This window comes from Hyperoodon ampullatus, assembly GCF_949752795.1.
Source record: "Hyperoodon ampullatus genome assembly, chromosome: 9".
In the NCBI taxonomy this organism is placed as follows: domain Eukaryota; kingdom Metazoa; phylum Chordata; class Mammalia; order Artiodactyla; family Ziphiidae; genus Hyperoodon; species Hyperoodon ampullatus.
Genome location: NC_136922.1, coordinates 54178710 through 54204106, shown reverse-complemented (window position 1 = coordinate 54204106; position 25397 = coordinate 54178710). Strand labels below are relative to the sequence as shown.

Here is a 25397-nt window from a genome sequence, read left to right as displayed (position 1 = left end):
ACTTGATCTCTCTCTATTCATGTGTCCCTGATAATAGGTCTCCCCTTTTCTTGTTCTGTTAATATATAAATCTGAAATCGTTTTTCTTGCCAGCTTCATCTCATTTAGGACTTACTCCTACGAGAACATTATCCTTCTTAAATATCTCTTCTCTTTTTATTGGTGTTCTTTAAAACTTCAAATACACCATTAAACTTTCTGTGTAGCACATTGGTTCCTCCTCTTGGCCGATTTTTCTTCATTGATACTAGTTGTAATTTTAAAATAACGTCTATTTATGTGAATCTTCTGTCTCTCTTGGTGCTTTCTCTTGGTAATTAGGGTCATGAAATAAAGCTGGTATTTATTGAACGCTGGGTTAAGCTCAATTTTCTCACCTGTTAAAATAGGGCTGATAATGGAATTGGTTTCACACAGCTGTGAAGAATATTTATGAACGAATACCTTTGGAGTGCTTAGAACCGTGTCTCACATGTTAAATGAATGTCACCTATTACTTTTTCCTTTGTTTCTTTTAACAGTTCTGGAAAAGCTTTGGGATGAGATTATTTCCCTCATTTTACAGATGTAGAAACTGAGGCCCATAAAGTTTGAGTAACTTGCCCACAATCACACAGCTAAAGGGCAGAGCCAGGATTTAGATACAGTCAGTCCAACTCCAGAGCTGAGTTCTTAATTTTTATCTCCTTTTATTTTTGGGGGGGAAAAATGTTAAAATCTGCTTTCTTAAAAATCTATGCTTACTCTACCCCTTTGTTAATGATAAACTCTAGGGGTACATAGCCATTTTTTCCCTGTGATTCTCATATCTTTCCTCTGTGCCAGTATTGTAATTTCTCTTTAGTTATTTATCATTTGTACTCTCCACTATTCTAAGCAACTTCACAGTGACATCATAGTTATTTTTCCCCTTATTTCACCAAAGTGATTTGTGGCTTTCCATATAGGAGGTGCCTGCATGAAATAGAACACTCACTGCTCCCCTTCCCTTTTCTATTGGATAAATTTATTTTGGACAAGGTTTCCATTCCATTGCTACTTTTTTTTTAATTAAAAAATTTTTTTATTGGAGTATAGTTGACTTACAGTGTTGTGTTACTTTCAGCAAAGTGAATCAGTTATACATACACATATATCCACTCTTTTTTAGATTCTTTCCAGGGTCCTAGGTAGCTAATGAAACAACACTGTTGCCATTGCTACCTTTTCATTGCGGACCTCAGCTCAAGATTTGATAGCACCCATTTCTCTTGCTACTTTTTTTATTCTATTCATATGGCAAACGTAACTCCTGATCTGCCAGTACATTTACAACCCTTTTATCCTTCTCATAAATAATGGAGGAACTAATATTATAGTAAGAATTGTACCTTACCAAAATAAAATGCTTTCAGATAGGTTTTGGAGTAAATCAGAAACTCAGTACCCTTGAGCCCCCATCCAAAGTATATTCCCAGCACCAGTTGTAAATGTAGTTAAGCATTCAACGTTGAATTAAGAGAAAATGATTCTCTCTGCCTGTTATGTCCTTTGAAAGTCTTGTCAAATTTTCATGGTCCTTGTTCTTATATTTAGTCACTTGCTTATGGATTTGTATCTAAGGAGGTACCTTTATATTGTTTGTATGTATTTACTCACACAAACTTTCAGATGACTTCGTTAATTTTAAATGATTTTTGTGATGGTTGACATGACCTGAGCTAATTTACTGTTGACCCATCTGTTAAAAAAGGCTTGTTTAATTAATAAGACCTGGAGAGAACAACTGTAGTTAAGGTTATTTTGTCTAATAAGTATGGTTATGTGGATGATGGTTCATCACAAATGCAATTATTGGAGCTGACATGGCCAGATTTCTATGTAGAGACAATGTTGGTAGCTACTTAATAATCAGCCTATATAGTTTTATTTCCCTTTCTACTTTTCAAAACCTTTCCCTTGTATTATATATATTCACATAGCATATGAATATACAGATATTCATATATGTGTGTATATGTGAAAAAGAAAATACAAACAGGTAGCAGGGATTGTCTTTGAAAGTTGGAGAAAGTCGAGCTGACAGGTTGAAAGATGGGTGTAAGTTTATACCCCTGAGTAGTAACATGCTGCACTGAAAACTTGGATGTCTCAATTTCTCATCTGTCACTTTCTTACTGTACTTCAGAATTGGAGTCATTCCATATATCCAAAATGAGTAAATCTCCCTGTTTTTTCAAGTCTCATATAATTTGGTCATATTTTCTCCTTAGTCACTCAAAATGAGTAAGCTATGAGTATAATGATTGAATGCTTACCTGATACATGATTAATCATGTTCTCTCACTTTCTGAAGTTCATAAACTGAGTCCAGCTGACTAATTAGCGGTCTGGATTTTTTTTTTTTTTTTTGCGGTACGCGGGCCTCTCACTGTTGTGGCCTCTCCCGTTGCGGAGCACAGGCTCCAGACGTTCAGGCTCAGCGGCCATGGCTCACGGGCCCAGCCGCTCCGCAGCATGTGGGATCTTCCCGGACCAGGGCAAGAACCCGTGTCCCCTGCATCAGCAGGCGGACTCTCAACCACTGCACCACCAGGGAAGCCCTAGCAGTCTGGATTTTTAAGATCATGGTTAAAAAGAAGAAAAATTTTTCTTTAAATATTTGAGTATTTAAAAACAAAGAAAAAAGGAAAGGCAATCCTATATGTTATAACCAGACCAAGTTGTTTATCTACCATGGACACAGGACATTAGTTTTCTAGGGTCCATTTTACTTGCATTTTTTTATATAGCTACATTCTATCTTTTTAAACAAGAAAAGAATATAAATCTTAGAAAAGAGGAAAATGATAGACAGTTACAAGTGAACAAATATCTGCAGATCTTTGACAGAAAGATTTAGGTGTATGTATTAAATTTACCCAGTTTACAGACATACTATTTTTTAAACTCTTTAAGGTAACATGTTACACTAGCTAAAGTCTCTTTTATGTTCTGGGCTAGGATTTGTAAATAAGGTGCTGTTATGGAAGAGTTCCTCAATTGGATGACTACTGATGATTTCCCATCTGCTTCAGTTGGAAAAGTCATGGCAGTTGAATTCATCCCTCATTTTAGGTGAAAACCCAGCAAATATTTAATTGCTTTTGAGTGTATGTCTCCCCTGAAGTCAGGGACTTTACCCTCTAACACTCACCTTGATCTTAAATGAAAATCATTTCAGAAAGCTTTCTATAAGGACTGAGAAGATTGATAACACAAAGGAGAGACATTTAGGAAAACTGAGTTTGGGGATTTCTTAGTTCCAGAAATTGTTCTATCAGGGAGAGCTGATGTAATCTGTCCTATCTCTAGTTGTTACTTGTTTAGTCCTTGTTTGAGATAGTTGACTTCATTCATTCATGCATGCAGTATTATTGAAGACAGACTCCATGAAAGCCATGAAACATGGTTTCTCCCCAAAATGGCTAAATTATGTCATCTCACTGAGTAGAAATTAGATTTCTTGGAACTAGATTTGGTGGCCGAGCCTTAGCATTACTGAATAGCCTTTTAAGACCTTGTCAGTTTTCCTTACTTTGTACCCCTAAACCTAGCAAAACAAATTGCTCTGTAGAAAAAAGGATGCTAATGTCCTGTTTGATGTGATAAACACACATGTTATTGCTTGGAAAGCCCTGGAAGTAGCATAGTTGGATTCAACAAATTGTGTATTCAGCTTTCTTTGTCATTACAGTAAAGATTTGCCACCAAATATTTTATAGTTATATACGTATATGTAACTATAATATGTAAATCCTGGAAATTTATTAATTTTTAGTGTGTTTTAATTTATATTTATAAATATATTCATTTTATAGTCTGCTTTAATCTGCTTATATCATGGAGGTATAGTTAGTAGACTTATAAGCTCAGTTAATTTACCTTTGTTGGTTAGGAATAAAAATGTATATTTAGCTTCAAAAGAACATTGTTGACATATTAGCTTTTGCTTCATTCAAAGCTCTACCCTAAAAAAAAATGTAGGCAGGTAATGAAAATATTGGTGTCTAACAAGATCAAATATCTAATTACTTTATTGGATCAATTTTGTAGTGGACCTGGCACCAAGATCCCTCTCAAGTCTACTTTTCTTTCCTTATGTCCTACTGCTTCCCTAGTTTCTACTCTCTGTACTTTAAATGTGCCTCACCCCACCTCTTCTGCATCTCTGTTTATGATAGATCCCTCTATGTAAGTAGCTTGCCTCCCCTTTCTACATGTCCACATCCTATCCCATCTTCAAGTCCCACTCATATTATGAAACTTTCCTGGCTTCTGACAAGATACTCGCTTTGAATAAACTTCAGTTATACTCCTCTAAGCCCTCTTCTTGACTAGGCCCTGACTTTGCCTCACCCCAGCCCCCACCCCTGTCCTTGCCAGGCTTGCGTAACCCAGTTTTAGCAAGAATCCTGCTAAGTCAATTTAGAGAAAATCCCCCCATCCTTGATTGATGGCTCTGGCCCATATGCATCAGGAATCTTGTTAGGTGAGTTTAGCAAGAATTCCCTACCTGTGATGTCTCTTCTTAGTAATTTTCCATCCACCAATGATCCCCTAACCTGCTCCTTGGCTGTAAATCCCCACTTGTTCTTGTGGTATTCAGAGTTGAGCCCTATATCTGTCTCCACTGTTGCAATAGTCTTGAATAAAATCTTACTGTTTTAACAAATGTCAGAATATTTTTTTCTTCTTTTTCCTAATTCAGCTACTGCCTTGCTTGATATCTCCTTTACCTCATATGTATGTAACATATTATCTTATGTATATAACTTATTCTTCAGCACCTGTTACAGTGCTGTTAATAGATGCTTAATAAACGTTAACTATGTAATGATTGGGGAAAATGTTTAGGAATGCTCTCATCAGGCCCTTTAAGTATAAGAAGAGACTTTGACATATGGCGCTTGGGAGTAGAGATTTGTAGTCAGGACATATGAAGTTCTTTCTTCAACTACACGTTTGATTATCATGGGTTTCAGTTTTTCTGAGTGTAAGGTTATATATCTGGGTTCATAGAGTAAAATCTGCTAGAATGTCTATCCTGGAGATGATTTGAGTGGTGGGTTCCTGTCACTGGGTTGCAGTACTCCCAGAAGACTGAATTCCAGCCAGGCCAACTCAGAGGACCTGTGCCCCATAGGTCCTGCTGGCCACACACCCCCCTGCCCCAGCGTGGCTGTCAGCCCCATATATTGTCTCCTCATTCAGGCCTCTATTGCTTGGCTAGCAGGGTTGCTTTCACCAATGAATCAAAATACAAGAGTCATGAGATTTTATGAAATAAAGAAGTCCTGGGGCCATTTTCCTTAAAAGGAAAGTGTGAGCTTGTTTGAACTTGAGGCTTCCTTGGTTCTTTTTTCAGCCCATCCAGTAAAAAGATATTTTATTAAACCATAACAAAAAAGTAGATGACCAAATATGGTAGGATACCATTTATAAAAATCTACACATAGGAAAAAAAGGTCTAGACGATACATACATATGTTGAAGAATTTATCACTGAATAGTGGGATTATTGTTGATGTAAAATTTTTTCTGGGACTTCCCTGGTGGCACAGTGGTTAAGAATCTGCCTACCACTGCAGGGGACATTGGTTTGATTCCTGGTCTGGGAAGATCCCACATGCCGCAGAGCAACTAAGCCCATGAGCCACAATTACTGAGCCTGCACTCTAGAGCCTGCAAGCCACAGCTACTGAGCCTGTGTGCTACAACTACTGAAGCCTGCACGCCTAGAGCCAGTGCACCACAGCAAGAGAAGCCAGTGCAATGAGAAACCCGTGCACCACAACAAAGAGTAGCCCCTGCTCGCTGCAACTAGGGAGAGCCCGTACACAGCAGCAAAAACCCAATGCAGCCAGAAATAACTAACTAACTAACTAACTAGCTAAATAAATAAATTAATTAAATTTAAAAAAAAAAACTTTCTTTAAAAAAATTTTTTTTTCCTGTATTCTCCAACTATTCTGCCATAAGCATGCATTACTTTTATAATTAGGGTAAGACTTATTAATGTCATTCTAAAATATATTGATTTATTTTAAGTTTTATAAAACATTATTAGAAAACACAAAGAAGACTGACATTGCTTTGAGAGTAAGTAATTTGATCACAAATGTCTGGTATAAGCAGAGTGCCTCTTTTGAATGAAGGGGAAATAGGAGGGTGTGAACCACACACCTTTCTTCTGTGGTTCACACTTTAATCATTGCTACTCCACAGAGAATTTATGAGTATGGCTGTGAAGCCCAATCTCCTAGGACCAAACTGTGGACCTACTGCTTCTAGCTATGTGATTTAGAACTGTGCCTCAGATTCTTTATAAAGTGGAGATAGCCATAGTATCTACCACACAGAGGTGCTGTAGTGATCAAATTAGTGTAAAGTCCTTGTCCAAGGCCTGCCACACTATAGGTGCTTTAACAATAGGGCTATTTAACATGAGTGCTAGTTTTGAATTAAAGACAACTCTCTTGATCTTAAACTTATTGGCTGTGTATAAAGTCATCTTACTCCAAATCAGACTGACTAATTTGTACTCTGGCTCTATTGCTAGGGTTTGGAAGTAATACCAGCATAGATCTTATCATACCGATTATATATAATTTTTATAAAGGTCTTTATGTAATCAGCTCTTTACTTATATATGAGTTAATATAAACCCTGCTCTTCAACATGTGTAGGTTGATTGTTTTCACCTTTATAGTTAATCGAATCATTTTTTAGTTTGACACTCTGCTTGCCTTTAAAGCAGTCCACCTTAGTGTGTCACTTTTATTTTTGGGGTACAGTCTTTTAGGTAATTCATGATGCTATAGCATTTTTCTCCAATCCTTTGTCATAAAAGACAAATCAAACTAGATACATTTGGCTTTGCTTGATATTATCTTAAAGTTTCATTTAAAAGGTATTTAACAATGACATATTTTCTATAATTATGAAAGTAATATATTTTAATTGGAGCAAATTAAAGTCGCTTATAATCCTTTTGACTTGATATAAGTCCCCTAGTCCTTTAACCAAGCTGCTGTGTATTTATAATAATTTTCTTTGTTGATTCTTCATGGGCCATTGCAGCCAAATGAAAAAAGAAAACACTAGCTTGCTGTCCTGTTTGTAACATAAACTGGAGGTGTGTGTGGGGTGTGTGTGTTTGCGTGTGTGTATGTTTGTGTGTGTGCGTACATCTTTATTAGAATGGGAGAATGGGTTGAGAATGGTTTGAACTCTGAATACCCCTGCCTTAATGGCTCTCCTGGGCTGCTTTGTTTTATCATGCTGTTCCAAACTTCACTTGATTTTGTGAGACTGTGTTTGAATGGAAAATGCAAGGTCTCTGTGGTTAACATTACTTGGCAGTGAGTATTTGGGGACTCTCCAGAGTCTCTTGATGAATCAGTGACATGCTTTTTGGTGCATCGCAATTAACTTATTTGGAGATGCTTTTTTCCTGAGAGTGGAAGCTTGACCTCTCTCTTATGATGCTGAATATGTATGTCTCTACTAGAGGAAGGGGAACATTTACAACTCTGCTAGAGAAATGGGAACATCATGCTTTAAATATACCTTTGAACCAGGAAGCTTGAAATGCTGTAAGGTTGAGCATCAGACTTCATCCTCTTTTCTTTAATCCCAGCTCATGTAATGACTCACTGTGATTGTGGTGCTGTAGTTAGACTTTTAAAAAAGAAAATTGTGAATTATTTTTATTTTTGGATGTAGTATAAGATAGAGCATGTAAGAATTACCCAGAAAATAATAGGTAATCCAAGATAGGGAAAAATGATAATATCATCAAGAAGTATATCCATTTCTTTCCTGCTTTTTTGAAGCATTTTCTATGGGAAAAAGAAGCTACTGAAGATAAAAATCTATTTGAAGTGGCAACTTGACCTCAGAAGTAGAAAATTTGATTTCTCTAGAAATATAAAATGCAGCCTTTCCAAAGACCTCAGTAATATGTTTCCCCACACAAGTGTGCTTGAAAACGGGACTAGAGAAAAACAACACAAAAAAACTCTCCTACTTCTTCTTTTTCTTTACGAGATGTATGTTTAGGGATATGAATTGTTGTATGTTACAGATGGAAACTTATAGAACTAATTAATGCAGGAAGCTTCAAATCTCACTATGTGTGAAAAATCAATCTCTAAAAACCTCTCATAATAAACTACATTTTACTTACTTTTTTTTTTTTTTTTTTTTTTTGCGGTACGTGGGCCTCTCACTGTTGTGGTCTCTCCCGTTGCGGAGCACAGGTTCCGGACGCGCAGGCTCAGCGGCCATGGCTCACGGGACCAGCCGCTCCGCGGCATGTGGGATCTTCCCGGACCGGGGCACGAACCCGTGTCCCCTGCATCAACAGGCGGACTCTCAACCACTGCGCCACCAGGGAAGCCCCCTACTTACTTTTTATGAAACCCTCCCATCTCATCAAATAAATGCGGCTCTTCTTTAGTAATTTTAGGGGTAGTATAACCAACCACCTTTACATCTGTGGGTGTCCTGGGCATCTTTTCCATGCTTCCTGCCTTTTCTTGATAAGTTAACAATTCTTCCATTCTTTGTCTTTGACAACTTTGCTTATCTTTTTTTTTTTTTTAAAGAAACGTAACCTTTGTTTATCATGCATTTTAGTTGTTTGATACTATCTTATTTCTTCTTTGGCTGGTAATCTCCTCAAGGGCTATATGCATGTGACTTTTTGCTCTCCCCAGAATGGTTCCTTGTAACTGGAGGTATTCCAGAAGAATACCGAGACGTGTACAACCCCTTGCCCTAAAACTCTGGAAGGTTAATGTACGAACATGGATGATAAAAGTCTCTCAAATGCAAACAAATATCGGACCAGATAACCACAGTACAATCCAGCTGAGTGAGGGAAGGAGAGGAAGCATCAGTAACTCAGGAAAAGCTTAGGATGAAGTTTACACACAAAAGATGCTATTGGGGTAGAAATAAGTGCAAATTACCTTCTGTTTTGCTTACATCATTGCTACCAAGGAGAGTTTGCTTTAAGCACTGAAGTGCAAAGCAAACATAGGAGTGAATTAAAATATCAAATGTCGGGGCTTCCCTGGTGGCGCAGTGGTTGGGGGTCCGCCTGCCGATGCAGGGGATACGGGTTCGTGCCCCGGTCTGGGAGGATCCCGTGTGCTGCGGAGCGGCTGGGCCCGTGGGCCATGGCTGCTGGGCCTGCACGTTCGGAGCCTGTGCTCCGCAGCGGGAGAGGCCGCAGCAGTGAGAGGCCCGCGTACCGCAAAAAAAAAAAAAATTATCAAATGTCTTAGGAAGTCTGACAGTACTATGGTTTTCTAAGGAGTTCTGATTTAAGACCCGAGACGACTGTTTCACAGATTTTAAAGAAATTGGGAGTTGTGATTGTCCCATCATTGTTAGTCATCTGTGAGGAACTATGAAAAATTGGAGAGACTTTAGCAGCCTTGAGATGTCCAAATGTTCACAGAAGAAGATGGAAATGGTGTGGCTTCCTCCCTGCATGCCTTTCTCATTTCCCCTCCTCCAGTGGAAAATTTTAGGACGGATTATCACTCAGATTATTTCTGAGTAAATCAAAATAGGAAGAAAAATAATGATTTAGGAGTTCATAAAAAAGTTATGTCATACCTAAATAAGCTTAATTCCTCTTTCTAATGAGATTGTTAAGCTAGTGGACTGGAACACTGTAGATGCTGGGTATCTGCTTGTTTTTCAAACATGGGTAAATGTTCTGATTATGTTCTGGTAGGTAAGAGAGCCATAGACAGTTGAGTGATACGCTGTTTCTGGTGGTGGTTTTAAAACAGGTTGGTAAGAGTGGTAGGGTTTCTAGTACCTCTGTTACATGGTAAAGTGTTGACTCATTTGTTCACCATGGAGCCCTGACTGTGTGCCAGATGCAGATTTTCCAGCACAGTCCAATGGTAGAGGCAGAAGGTCAGTGCAGTGGTTTGGGACAGAGGGTCCTGGAGAGGAAGGGCTGGATTAGAGAGTTTGAAAGTAAGAAGGGAAGGAGGGAGGGGGGAAAAGAGAGAGAGAGAGAAGACAATCAATGAAGCCATGTCCCCCAAAGGTGGATGGGGTATGTGTCAAGAGTGTGGTGTCCAAGAGCACTGCCGTGGACCTCATCCTGTTCAGTGTTTCTATTCTACCTCAGATAAGGACACACAGAAGGATGGGCAGCCAGTGCTTGTCAAAAACAAGATTAGAATTTAGACAGGAGAGGTTTGAGCAGTTGGTTGCTGCTGACAAGTTGGAATCTTATTAGGAATAAATCAAACTCCTGAAATTATGTTCAAAAAGTGAATTATTAGGCCTAGGGCAAGTTAGAGATGGTGTGATTGCGGGGCCCATGAAGAAAACTCAGGGGTTTTAATTGTTGGCAAGATCCATGAGTTAATAGTGTTTTGTTCTGATCACAGGCGAATACATGTTGAGGCCAAATGAGTACCAGCCGAGTTTCTGGAATGGGGCAGGGTAGTCTCCCAATCCACTCAGCACTTATCAGACCACGTCTGGTAGTGTGTACACCTTGGCAAGCACATTTCCTAAGGGGTTAATCAGCCCTGACTTACCAAAGGCTTGCAACTAGGATTGTGAGGGCACTCAAAGTAGTTGAAAATTTTTGAACGTTTACCGAGAAAAAGGAGATGTCAGTGTTGGAGAGACCAGACAAAGGAAGAAAGACAACGAGCACATGATGTTGGAACCTGAAGGCTTATTTAACACACTGGTTCTCAACCCTGGTTACACTTTACAGTCACCCAGGATGTTTTAAAAAAATATGGATGCTAGGACCCCACACCGCACCAACTAAATCAGGGGTGGAGCCAGGCATTGGTATGTTTTAAAGCTTTCCAGTTGATTTAAAAATGTAGTCAGGGCTGAGAACCTGTACCTTGGTTTCCTGTGCAGCCACAGAGGCTGGTCCCAGCTCCAGGCCTTGCCTGATGCACGCAGAGGGCAGCCAAAACAGCAGTCCCTACTCCACCTGCTTCCAAGAGGCTGTCAGGATGGAATCTCCTCTGCCTCACACCACTGTTTACCACAGGCATGGTATAAACCGCCCTGATGGTTTATTATTTTTCAGACCTCACCCCCGTATTTCTCACTATATCTCCTACTCTGTCCCTTCCCCATGTCCTTCAGGCTCTTTTTATGTTGTCTAGATCTAGATCTAGAATACTGTTTTCTGATTTACAAATGCTTCCGTATATTCGACTTTCTTCTGAGTGTTTTCTTTACTTCTGCTTTAACAGCAAATTGGCTCTCTCTTGAAGTTATTGCTTCCCTTGAAGTCCTCCAAATGACTCACAAGTTTTTATGTCTGGCCTAGACTTTCATGTCTAGACTAAGATCCTCCCAAATAGGGCTCCTGATTCTCTTGTCTAAATCTCTTCTTCTTTAGTTTCCCTTGACTCAGTACACGTGCCTCCATCCACACAGAAACTAAAGTCAGGACATTTGGAGTCATCCTTTACCACTTGCCCTATGCCCAATTCAGTTTATCCTAACAGTCTCTTGATTCTGTCTTCAGAATATTGTTTTCCTTTTCCCCGTTGCTCTTACCAATACCCTGGTTCTTTGTGACCACCATCTTTCCCCTGGACCACTGTAGTAGCTGCCTGACCGCCCTCCCTGCTCCCACTATTGTGCTCCTTCAGGCTGTTCTCTATACGATAGTGAGGGAGCTGCAGACACACAATTTAATCATATTATCCCCTTTCTTAAGATTCCCCGGTGATTTTTTTTACATCAGTCCTTTCTGTGGCCCTTAAGGACCTGCATGATCTGGCTCTCCTGTCCCTCTCTGCACGTCTCCCTCTCCTACCCCCTGCCGGCCAACAAGCTCCAGCTACTCTTTCTTTCTTATAGCTTTGTTTAACACATTGTGTTCTCTGCCCCTGGGCTTTTATACAGGTTGTTCCATCTGCCTGGAATGTTCTTTGCTTACTCTTCTATATTTCTTGTTTCACCTTAAGTGTCACATTTTCAGAGACTCCTTCCCTGTCTAATCTAAAATAGGTTCTTTTTTTTTTTTTAATTGAAGTATAGTTGACTTACAATGTTTCGGGTGTACAGCAAAGATATTCAGTTGTACACACTTACATATATTCTTTTTCAGATTCTTTTCCATTATAGGTTATTATAAGATATTGAATATAGTTCCCTGTGTTATACAGTAGGTCCTTGTTGGTTATCTACTTTATACGTAGTAGTGTGTATATGTTAATCCCAAACTCCTAATTTATCCCTGTCCACCCCCGCTTCCCCTTTGGTAACCATAAGTTTGTTTTCTGTGTCTGTGAGTCTACTTCTGTTTTGTAAATAAGTTCATTAGTATCATTAAAATAGGTTCTTTATCTTTTTTATGGCATGCTGTGATTTTCCTTCATCACATTTATCCCAATTTGTATTGGGTATGTATTTTAATTTTTAAAGAACTTCTTATGGAGTTTTGATAAACCCCCATCAGTTTCCAACACTGACAACCTGTGTCTAATCTTGTTTCATCTGTATTCATTCCTTCCAATTATTTTGAAACAAACCCCAAACATCATATTATTTCATTTTATATTTTTTTCTTTAACAGATAAGGACTCTTTTAAAACACCTAACCATAATGCCATTATCACATGTAAAAAATTTAATGATTTCTTTATCATCGAATATATAGTCAGTGTTACAATAAACTTTGTTGGAATCAAGATAAAATTGGGTCCATACATTGCAATTAATTGCCGTTAGTTCATCTCTCTCTTTTAATCTATGGGTTCTCCCCTCCTCCTTTTCTTGAAATTCATTTGTTGAAGAAACAGGTTCATTTCCCTATGGTTTCCTGTAGTCCGGAATTTTCTGCTTATATCCCAATGGTGTTATTTAACTTGTTCCCTTATCTCCTTGAAATAAGTAGTTAGATTTGGACGTGGTCAGATTCCAGTTGGATTGATTCCATTGAGGGGGATGAATGCTTCCATCAGGGGGCACATAATATCTGGTAGCTTCTTTTTGTGACTTTAGCAACCACTAATGGTGATATTCAAATTGTGTCATTCCCTCTTCATTTGTTACATGCAGTGCATCTATGCAGAGAAACTTCACATATGAACTATCTGTTTACACTGAGGTACAGTGTATGCGAAAGTATATGAAAAGGGAAGGTAAATGCTTGACATATTCTCTTTAACAGTTTTTAAACTAATGAGATGGTTCCGTAGTACTCTCCAAATGTGACTCATGAGTTTCTTTTAAAGTCTCATTATAAACTTATTGATTTAAACATATTTAATTCCTTTCAATCACAGGTATTAGTTTAGTGATGCTTAAATTGTCCCGTTTGAAGAGCGAGCACCTCCTGTCTCCCTTTGGTGTATGTCAGCCGTCTTTGTAGTTACATGTTTTACGTCTGTCTCCTTGGTGAGACTTAAGTGCAGGGACCATGTCTGGATTGTTTATTCTTTATCCCAAGCACAAAATCACAGTCTCTCAATTAGTATTTGTTGACTAGGAGGCAGGATATTAAAACTTAATTAAGGGCAGGGCTGTCTTGTGGAAGAGCATTTAGTTTAGTCTTGGTGGACTCAGAACTGGAATCAGAGAGTAGAAGTTACAGGAAATAAATTTTGGCTCAGCATAAAAAAGGACTAAGTAATTTGGGTATTTTAGAGGGGTTGAGTTCCACCAAAGTCTTTTGAGGAGTTACTTTGTTCCAGGGAGTGGGAGGACAAAGACAGACAATCAAGCCAGTCAGGATTTTTTTGTCTGTTCAGGAGCTTGAATGATCACTGAGGTTACTTCTACTTTTAAGGTAATACGACTCTCAAATCCTTTATTGACAGATTTTATTTTTGGAAAGATGCAAGTTTTAAATTATTGAAATGTAATTATTTTATTTTCTCCCATGAACAATATATGTTCCTCTAATTTTATGTTTTAAAGTATTATGAGTTTTTACATTTACTAAAACATCATTATCAATATTTTGTCAAATGTACAAACTCATAATAATTGTTGGCTGAGCACACCCTTTTCCTCACTGCATTAAATCATTAGACTTTTTGCATTATTAATTACATCCTAATAAGTAGCCATTATACTATTCTCTTATAAATCTTTGGATTTTTTTAAAAGAAATTAATTTAACAGAAATGGCATTAGTCTTTTTCCTCTTCTCTCTGCATTATTTTGATAAAGACTAGGGTGAGGTGTGATTACTGACAACTTACCTTGAAATTCTAAATTTACTTTTCCAGAATAAAGTATTGTAGATAACACTTTTAGAATATTTCAGAATATCAACGGTTAAATAGTATTGAGATGATTTCTCATTTACACCTGAATATAAATTGAATTTAGGTGGAAATAGCAAGGCCATGAATATTTAGTTGTTTTTAATTTTTGAAGTGTGTATGTGAGACAGTATAGTCAGCGTTCCAACAGTGTCTCAAGAGGGAATTAATAAAAGAAGCACTAATGGTAAAACCTTTAAAATGTTTTTAATGACTTTGCCAAAAATTTATAAGTTCAGCTCAAAATATTGTCCTTGACGTCCTCTGCCTTGCCATTGTCACTCCCTCAGTAGTGACTACATTTCCTTCTATTGCTTCTAAACCAATACAGTAAGGAAACAAAAGCATTTTATCTCCGTGCACTCAGTATTATTTTCCATAGCAGTTTCTCTTGAGACAAAATCATAATGGAAGAGAGAGGCAGAATATATGAAATTTACCAGAGTATATTACATTTCTTTTAGGTGTATTGCCTTGATTTCCTTTATGTCCTCTACACATAATTTCTTCTAGGTGTAAGCACGTGAACACTATTTTCAAAGATGACCTAGATAATATTTGTTATTTTGTTTTATTTTACTAAGTTATCTTATGAATTTGAGGTAACTAATGTGATAGAAAACCTTTAGGCTTTCCTTTGAGGACTGTCTGTAAGGAAATTCTCTTTGTGCATCGTCTTTTGAGCAGGGCAAGTTTACTCTAAGTGGGGAGTTTTCCTTTATAGGGTTCACAAAATGTTAAAGTAACAAATGCATGAAAAAATGAATAAGCTGTGCTCCTTATTCAAAACTTCTCGATCGTGCGTAACCCACACAAGATCATTTTATTATTTACAAACTTAGGGCACATAGATTTGTGGACAGAATTTCTGAAGTTGGCAGAGATTTGGATCTGTGGTTAGGACCGGTTTGAAAGCTGGATCCACTCTAGCGTGGCTTTGCCAGGACAGCCAGCCTCTCCATGTCTGTGCGTGAATAGCTCTGTGTTCGGACGTTCCCCTGGCTTTTCCTCCTGATGCAGTTGACAGCTGTTCCTGTGTGACAGGCGGACTAAAGCATTGTCACTTGTCCTTGGGCCTGAAGTGAGCTTCACAGTGAGGACACGCTGGGAAAGGCAGTGGTTGGAAGAATTAGAAAATAGCAAAGAATCTCTGAAATTAAAACAGCTCCCTAGATAGCTTAGAATAACTAGACACAAACCTGGCAATATCTCCAATAGAAAGTTCTGTGGTGATATTAACACAACTGAAAGCATTTTTTTTGCTTATTATTTACCTGAATTAATGTTTCCATTGCCAATCAAGTCTTGATTACCTTCTATTCATTAGCCTTTGATTTAATTAATAAAACTTGTTAAAGAGAAATTGTCTGTTTTCCTGTAAACAGCTCTAATTTATTGATTCAATTAGAATTTTGTAATTATTCTAAAGAACTTCAATGTGTTGAAGTATGTGTTTTGAATACTTAATAAAATAGTTTAAACCACACAAGATAATTATTAGATACCATGTTTATTTTGTTTTTCATAGAATAATAGGTATCTTCTTTTGATATCTCTAAAAAAATGACATTTTGTTAGAGTTCGTTACTTAGAATTTCAAGTGTTTCAGTCGGTACTAAAGTTAAAAAAATATGCCCCAAAAGTAGAACATTAGAAAATGTGCAATGTTATTTTTTCAAAAGGTACCTTTTCCAAAAGTGGAGCCAGTGACTTATGTTTTTACTAGACTTTAGAACTGAGGTATTCAGTAGTTGGTGAGTGTCTAGACATGTAGAGAAAAACTAATTAAGAAAAGAGAGAGTCACAATGACTCTTAGGTTAGAGGCTATTTGATAATCAATATGGTTCTTAATGGGAAACCAATGAAGCAGTTGGAGAAGAGGGAAATACTGGTTACTAGTCTGGGCTCAGATTATTAAAGATAGTGAGGGTTTTGAAACATGTCTGTTGGGTGAAAAAGGTTAATAAAGCATTCTATAAATTCTAAAATCTTAAGGAAATGAAAACTTTCTATATCTTCATGCATCATAAAAAACAAAGAGACTGAACCTTTAATTTGAAAAAAGAAAACAAATAAACATGAAAGAAGAAATTAAAATCTTTTTATAAATTTTATATTTTTGAAATTGTTGAAAATAATAATTTTATACTTTATTCTTGAGATACTTATAGGTATGAGGAAAGAAATATCAGTATATTAACATTATTAATATTCATTCAATAAAGTATTTTGAGAGTCTACTCTGTGCCAGACAGTTTTAGGCATTGGGCATGTAACAGTCAACAAAACAGAAAAAGAGTTTCTTTGCTCCTGGAGCTAATAATCTAGTAGAAATTTTAAGGAATTTTTTAGTTTCATATGATGTAATACATAAAATCTCAATGTCTTTAACTGCTGTGATTATCATAACTATAAGAAGTTGATAGTTGGAGGTTTTAACTCATGGAGAGTTGTGCTTCAGAATCAGGATCCCATTAACCTGGATCTTATTCTTTTATGCAGTTTATCATAGTAAATATGTTCAAAATTTTTTTTCGCCACAATAATAATGCACACTAGGGGCTTCCCTGGTGGTGCAGTGGTTGAGAATCTGCCTGCTAATGCAGGAGACATGGGTTCGAGCCCTGATCTGGGAAGATCCCACATGCCATGGAGCAACTGGGCCCGTGAGTCACAACTACTGAGCCTGCGCATCTGGAGCCTGTGCTCCGCAACAAGAGAGGTTGTGATAGTGAGAGGCCTGCGCACCACAATGAGGAGTGGTCCCCGCTTTCCACAACTAGAGAAAGCCCTTGCACAGAAAAGAAGACCCAACACAGCCCAAAATAAATAAATAAATTTTAAAATAAATAAATAAATAAATAAATACTCCTGTTCTCTGTTTAAAAAAAAATAATAATAATGCACACTAGCCTATGAGATTGCTTAAAGGTGTTCCTCCTCTAGTTGCATTTAAAGCATGAGTGCTGGTTCAATTAAAGGCTCTTCTCCTTTCAGTGTATTGCAGGGGGCTCATAGTTTCATGGTCTCAGAGTGTGTTTTAAGCAGATAGCCTTCCAAAATCACAAATTCCCTGTATTCCAGAATTCAGTTCATGGTATATGCAAGCCAGCGATCTCAAGGGAAAGGGAAAAGCTTTGTGGGAAGAAGTTTGTATGTACTTTTTACGGGTGAGGAGAGAATATCGATAAATGAAGGCAAAATTCCAAGCAGTTCCTGGAATCAGTTCCTGCCTCCTCAGGGAGCCAGTGACGAGCTCAGCTGCGTTGAGAAAATCTGTGCAGATGTGAGTATTGACTGCATCCCAGCCCCAAGCCCTGCCAGAGGCCTCCCTTAGTCATAAAGGGCAAAACGGCCAGCACAAGTCACACTCACCAGTTGAACCCCATGTGAATATTAATTTTTTGCTTGCACCTGGGTACCTAGAGCATAATCAGGATTAGAAGAAAATCAAGGTGATGTACTCAGGAGAGGAGAGTTGCAGAGCAGAAAAGCGGCAGGCCTGTCCTCCCAGCTGAGAGACACAAGGGAAAGTAAACATGACTCCTAGCCTTGAGGAGACGGCACAGGCACATTGTGGAGCCTTATAACTGGTGTCCTTTGACTACTGAAACCAATAATATATTTCAACAATCCGTTTGATGAGGGATGCCACTAGGATGGTGGGGCTGTGATGATTGCCTTGACCTTTGTGCCTGTGGCAGTTTTTTTTTTTTGATTGAAAACAGACCAATTGGTTGCAGTTCTTTAAAAAGAGACATTCAAATTCTTTATTTCAGACTCAGGCACTGGATTCTCTGGGCCACACGAGCTCTCCTTTGCTGATTCCATAGCCTCTAAAGATTTTTGGTTGCAATTTAAATTGCAGTAAGAAACCATTTTTCACCTATCAGATTGGCAAAATCAATGGTTGATAACATAGTATATACTGGTAAAGGGGAAACAGGAGCTCCTATTTTCTATAGGTTGTATAAATTGGTACAACCTGTACGTAGGATAATTTCTCAGTGTCATCGGAGTTAGAATTTAGAAATACATATTACTTTTTTTTTTTTTTTTTTGGCTGTCCACACCCTACTTTGGTTTTTTTTTTTTTTCCAACATCTTTATTGGAATATAATTGCTTAACAATGTTATATAAATATAGCAAAGTGAATCGGCTATACATATACATATATCCCCATATCTCTTCCCTCTTGCGTCTCCCTCCCTCCCACCATCCCTATCCCACCCCTCTAGGTGGTCACAAAGCAGCGAGCTGATCTCCCTGTGCTATGCGGCTGCTTCCCACTAGCTATCTATTTTACATTTGGTAGTGTACATATGTCCATGCCACTCTCTCACTTCGTCCCAGCTTACCCTTCCCCCTCCTCGTGTCCTCAAGTCCATTCTCTAGTAGGTCTGCGTCTTTATTCCTGTCCTGCCCCTAGGTTCCTCATGACCATTTTTTTTTTTTTAAGATTCCATATATATGTGTTAGCATACGGTATTTGTTTTTCTCTTTCTGACTTACTTCACTCTGTATGACAGACTCTAGGTCCATCCACATTATACTTTTAGGAATTTGTCTTACAGATGTATTTTTACATGGGTGAAATTATGTCCAAGAATATTTATTATATCATTGTTTTATGGCCAAAAATTGGGAACCTGCTAAATGCCTATCAATAGGGGACTGGCGTTAAATTAGGCATACTACACTCATACAGAGAAACACCCTGTGGTCTTTCAAAAGCAAGAGACAATTTTCTATGAATTTATGAGGAAGTCACCAAAATATATTGAGTGATAAAAATAATATACACTGTATCCTGTATGCCATACTACCATTTGTGTGTGTGTGTGTGTGTTAAGTATATATGTTAAGCTAAGTTACCTCTCTGAGGTAAGTGGTGACCTCAGAGGGTGGGAACTGGGTGTGGCAGGGAGATTTACTTTTCATTAAATGCTTTGTGTTTCTTTTACTTATTTTAATTAAGGAAGTATGTTGGTAAGCCTAGTCAAGGTAGAAAGTAGAGCAGTCAACTAGAAGACCAATATAGATAATCATGTCTTTATTTTATTAACAGAATAGATTGGATAAAAAGTTATCTGCCTAGCGTAATCTTACTTTTAATTAGAGCTGATACACATTTAGAATGTGTCTAGAAGAAACATCTGCTTTGGATAGGTCTTGTGTAATTTTGTAATAGTAAAAATATTCTTAACTTTTATTTTGATGATATACTGCATTATAAAACACAATCAGACTAATGTAATTTTAGGAGGCTCTAGTAAAAAAAAAAATAGTGGAAAAGGGAGGAATGGGTGATGTTGAGAGAGAGACAGAGACAGACAGAGAGACAGAGAAAGAAGAGGGAAGCGAGAAGGAAGAAGAGTGAGTGTCAGGTTTCCGTCCTTGGGGATTGAATGACTTCAACTTAAGACTGAAGATGAAGACATTTCAGCAAAAGAAACAGAGGCGCTATTGGAGAAACAAAGGGAGAGTGTTTTTTGACGACTTGAGTTTTAATTAATCTGTGAATAATTGATCGAACATGGTGTTTTTGTTAAGCACTAGTTTCATTTTGGAAAGAACATAGAGTGAATCACAGAAAACTTCAGTTAAATCTTGGACTATGCAAGTGCGAATATTTAAAATGTGAATATTTAAAGTGTGAATTTTTTTTTTTTTTTTTTTTCCGGTACGCAGGCCTGTCACTGCTGTGGCCTCTCCCGTTGCGGAGCACAGGCTCCGGACGCGCAGGCTCAGCGGCCATGGCTCATGGGCCCAGCCGCTCCGTGGCATGTGGGATCTTCCCCGGACCAGGGCACGAACCCGTGTCCCCTGCATCAGCAGGCGGATTCTCAACCACTGCGCCACCAGGGAAGCCCCATAAAATGTGAATATTTATGATGATGATACAGGATTCCCAGCCTTACTGAAATTAATCTTGTTGTGGTGGCATAATTGAGTCCTGACATTTTCAATGCAAAAATGCATAAAATATAAATTGTAAGGAAGACAATTAGAACCATAACGGAAACATATTTTCACGGATTTGCTTTTCATCTTTTGTTTTGTTTCTCCAGGGTAAATGGGAAGTTGGTAGCCCTGAAGGTGATCAGGCTGCAAGAAGAAGAAGGTACACCTTTCACAGCTATCAGGGAAGGTAGGCATTTTCTCTTGTTATCTTTGCTTTTGTGTTTGCATGATGCCCATAGCTGTTTAACTATTATGCACCTCTGAATACGCTGCGTTTCTAAATTACATGGTTATATTTCTAATTGGAATGTGTAAACTGAAATTTAAAAATCAGTACCTCTTAAGATCATAGCAATTCATGTTAAATAAAATAAAACTATCCTGCTATATACTCAGGTGTGGAGAAAAAAACTGCTGTGCATTGATGGTGAGACTGTCACTAACTGAGGAATCTTACATGTCTGATTTTGTTTGCAGAGCTCCACGCACATATTAATCTAGAGTTCCTCTATATTCATGACTTTTAAGGAAAGTTCTTAAAAATGAGGGGATTATGCTACCTTATTAGTCTTTAGTATTTCTTCTTTCTTGATTTTTGTTCCTGTTCTTTAATATATTTTCTATTGGTTTTTCATTGATTTATAGATGCTCTTTATATATCAGCATCATGTATGTTGTAATATTTTCTTCCATTCTGTCATTTTTCTAAAAAGTCTTTTTAACAGTTATTTGATACATATAAATTTTAAATTTTTATGAAATGAAATTGCTGTATCTTTTGCTTTATTACTTCCTGCATAGTTTCTCTACTTCAAGAGAAACTATTATTAGTGGGATCTTTTCAGTTCACTTTCAGAAATTTTAGTATTAATAGCTTCACCTCTACTACATTTTTAAAAGTACAAATCTTGAAATAAGACTTCAGTTTATTTTTGCATTGAAGGAACCACAGTTACTTTTCTGCTGATCCACAACAAGATAAATAACAGAGATTTACTTCAATAGCATTGTTAAGATATTGATAAACTAAATGTAGTCTGTCACTGGTGTGATTTGTTTCCCTGACCAGGGATTGAACCTGGGCCACAGCAGTGAAAGCCTGGTATTCCAACCAGTAGGCCACCAGGGAACTCCCAAGAAGTCTACTTTCTGTTTCACTTTCTCACCTTTCATTCTCCTTTTCATACCACTTCAGTTTGGTTTCTATCATTCCTGTTTAGCTAACACCAGATTTTCCAAGTAGGTAGCTTCTCTCTCTCTCTTGTGTTGTCTCCTTCTCTAAATATTATGGAGTTTTAGGACAGGAAAGGGGCCTTCTTTTCTCTAACCAGCACTCTTTCCCATGTGATTTTATTCATGAGTTAAATAGCAACTATAACATGATGACCTACACATGCCTCTCTTTAGCTAAGACCCTGTCTTTGTTTCCATTCTCACATATCCTTCTGCCTACCTGGCATTTCCTCTTGAGTCCAGTAATATATAAAAATGATAATACATCACTCTCAAGTGAGGTTTATTCCAGGAGTAAAATACTTGTATTTGGTCTGATGGGATTGGAAACCACTGGCTGAGATGGAGCAATGGGTTCCTATTGAGCTGTGAATTTGATTATGGTAGAGCCTCAATGTTAAAGAGTAGGAGAGGGGCAGAGAGTTGCTGGGCCAAGAGAGAAGCAGAAGGAAAATGATCCTGGGCAGCAGCCATGCTCCTTAGCATGTGTGGTGTGCACTAGAATTAACCAGCCTAACCTTGCTAATGGTGCCTTCCCAGATTCAAGGTTAAGAGGAAGTTCCTAAGGATATTAGAGGATCCAGCTTTGACAGTTGGGTCCATCAGTGGGAAGCTCAAGGGAAGAAGCAAGTAGGGTTATATTAAAGTTTTTGATGATCTGTCTTTTCATACCGGCTGGGTATGAGGCAAGGCCCTCGGGCACATGGTAAACCTTGAGATAAGCTTAGGAGATGGCCCCGAGCTGCGGTTTTGTCATAGAATGCAGGGCTCTGTAGGTGGGACCTGGTTCTGTGGGTTAGAGAGCCTCTGAAGACTTTTGAGCTGAGTGTATTAGGAGGATAAATCTGATATTAGGATGTGATATAGATTAGATAAGGAGGAAGCCAGAAGCTGATAAATCAGTCATTCAGAGCAGTGCAGATTTGAAATCATGAGGATTTATTAGAAAGCAGTGACAAAAAATGATGTTGCAGAGAAAGAAATGCCAAACCTAGGTGAATTATTAGTTATAGGCAATTTGAGAGGGAAATATCAATGGTTTTGAGTTTGAATGAGTAAAAACAATGGTGCCAGAGAGAGAAATAGTTTTTGATTGCATGGAGAATTGCTTTTAACACTTTGCAGTTTGAAAGGGCTGTTATCCAATTTAACCTTCACATTAGCCTTTTGAAGGTTCTTTTTTGGGGGGTGTAGAATTTATATTGTTTGTGAATTCGTATTATGAATATGGAATTGAGGCTCAGAGAGGTTAGATGACTTGTCCAAGGACTTGAATCTTGGACCTAGGCTTTCTTAGATTATAAAACAGTGTCCATACTAACTTTGTGGAGTAGTTGATTGGGGTTTTACACATTGGGGCTTGAGTTCATGAGACATCTATACAAAAATGTCTTTTTGTGATGTGGAAGTGTAGCTCACAAGAGGCCAGCATAAACAGTATATATTAACATGGTCTTTAACAAGTTGAGCAAGTTGTAAGATTTTTATGGGAGAGAACTTGGAGTGAAAACAGAGAGCTAAATTGCAAGACATTGTAGTGAGTTGGAAAAGCCTCATATTAGAGTCTGGAAAGCTGGGTTTTGATCCTGACTTTGTTTTTCATCACCATGCTAGTTTGCTAGGGCTGCCATAACACAGTACCACAGACTGAGTGGCTCAAACAGCATCTCATGGTTCTGGAGGCTAGAAGTCTGAGGTCAAGGTGTCAGGGCCCACCTTCATTCATTCATTTATTTATATTAGTTTCTGCTTTATAACAAAGTGAATCAGTCATACATATACATCTGTTCCCACATCCCTTCCCTCCTGCGTCTCCCTCCCTCCCACCCTCCCCATCCCACCCCTCCAGGCGGTCACAAAGCACCAAGCCAATCTCCCTGTGCTATGCGGCTGCTTCCCACTATCTTTCTACCTTCCGTTTGGTACTGTATATATGTCCATGCCTCTCTTTCACTTTGTCACAGCTTACCCTTCCCCCTCCCCATATCCTCAAGTCCATTCTCAAGTAGGTCTGTGTCTTTATTCCTGTTTTACCCCTAGATTCTTCATGACATTTTTTTTTCTTAAATTCCATATATATGTGTTAGCATACGGTATTTGTCTTTCTCTTTCTGACTTACTTCACTCTGTATGACAGACTCTAGGTCTATCCACCTCATTACAAATAGCTCAGTTTCGTTTCTTTTTATGGCTGAGTAATATTCCATTGTATATATGAGGGCCCACCTTCTGATGGCTATGAAGGAAGGATTTGTTTCAAGCCTTTCTTGGCTAATAGATGGCTGTCTTTTCCCTGTGTCTTCACATCATCTTCTCTCTGTGCCTTTATCCAAATTTCCTTTTCTTATAAGGACACCAGTCATATTGGATTAGGGTCCACTCTAATGACCTCACTTAATTACCTCTGAAAAAAATTCTATTTCAAATACCATCATATCCTGAGGTGCTGGAGTTAGGACTTCAACATATGCATTTTGGGGGAGACAATTCAATCTGTAACATCACCTAATGGTGTTGGGCCTCAGTAACCCTACTTGCAGAACACAGGAGTTGGTTTGTGCCATCAGGAACCATCTACCTCTGCATTATGGTTTTGATTTCCCAAGGAGTCTTTAAACTCAGAGTTCTGAATGCTCTGGAGATGAATGGTACAAGAATTGTTGAGGCCTGAAGGAACTGATCACAACAAGACATTGTATTTTCCTTTGAATAAAATATTTTACGTTTTTCCTAATAAAATCTGACTTCTGAGTGATTTTTAATGGAGATAAATGACCATATAGTAAGAAAAAGAAACTCTGGGCAGTTTTGGTTATTTGTTTCTCTCTTGCCTTTCATAAGTCTTATTTTTCTGCTATTTATGTGTGGAAGCAAAAGCTAGCACCATTGCTCACTCTCTTTTGCTATTACTAATACTAGAAATCCATGCACAATAACTCCTCTTGTGTATCTAGTGGTAGAACTTGAAATATTTAGGATGAGGGTGGTAGATGCTTGGGATATATTCATTTTTACAGTTTTTACATTGATGAGGCAGTGGCATGGCTTGTTCAATTGAGAGGAAGCACTTTAATTTGAGTTTGCCTTTTTTCTGCTGCTTGGTCAATTTCCTCATTCACAAACCGTCAATAGCAGGACGATTTCAAAGTAGGAAAGCACTGTGCATAGTAAAGTAGTTTTCAAGTGGCTAACCTTACCTGGGAATTTAGATGTTAACACATAATTTCCACCTAAAGTGGAAACACTTGTAAGCAACCCTAATCTTACCTAGATTTATGTCCAAAGATGGACTTTGAATTTTATCTTATAGAGCTAGAGTGCTTAATGGCTTAATTCAGGTTCAGGTGCTTTGAAACTCGTTCTTTTTTTGGGGGGGGCACGAACCCGTGTCCCCTGCATCAGCAGGCAGACTCTCGACCACTGCGCCACCAGGGAAGCCCCTCATTCTGTCTTTGATGGGAGCTTAGAGAAATTAAGTAGCCATGCAGAGGCCAGCTTTTCTATTTTAACTTAAAATCTTTATATGATATCGTCATGGTTTTTTTTTTTTTGCGGTATGTGGGCTTCTCACTGTTGTGGCCTCTCCCGTTGCGGAGCACAGGCTCCGGACACACAGGCCCAGCGGCCATGGCTCACGGGCCCAGCCGCTCCGCGGCATGTGGGATCTTCCCAGACCGGGGCACGAACCCATCTCCCCTGCATCGGCAGGCGGACTCTCAACCACTGCGCCACCAGGGAAGCCCTCGTCATGGTTTTTGATGGTACTGATAAAGAGTCAGGAGATACAAGAAAGGCTTGAAAGGAGCTAGATGAAATGTCTTAGCATACAAGAAAGGTAGCAGTTACAGGAGGGAAAGATAGTAAGTTCAATCTCAACATGTTAAGT

General features: G+C 38.3%; 1 protein-coding gene across 4 annotated transcripts in view; it reads left to right on the top strand.

The window, feature by feature from the left end:
* Window positions 1–25397, top strand: part of CDK14 (cyclin dependent kinase 14) — a gene marked incomplete at both ends in the record, with an annotated part of 523336 nt that overhangs the window by 189505 nt on the left and 308434 nt on the right. For all 4 annotated transcript variants that reach the window (XM_079710872.1, XM_079710871.1, XM_079710873.1 and 1 more), the window contains one exon: window positions 20386–20465. In XM_079710872.1, the coding sequence (XP_079566998.1) occupies window positions 20386–20465 (80 nt within the window). The remainder of the gene's footprint in view (window positions 1–20385; window positions 20466–25397) is intronic.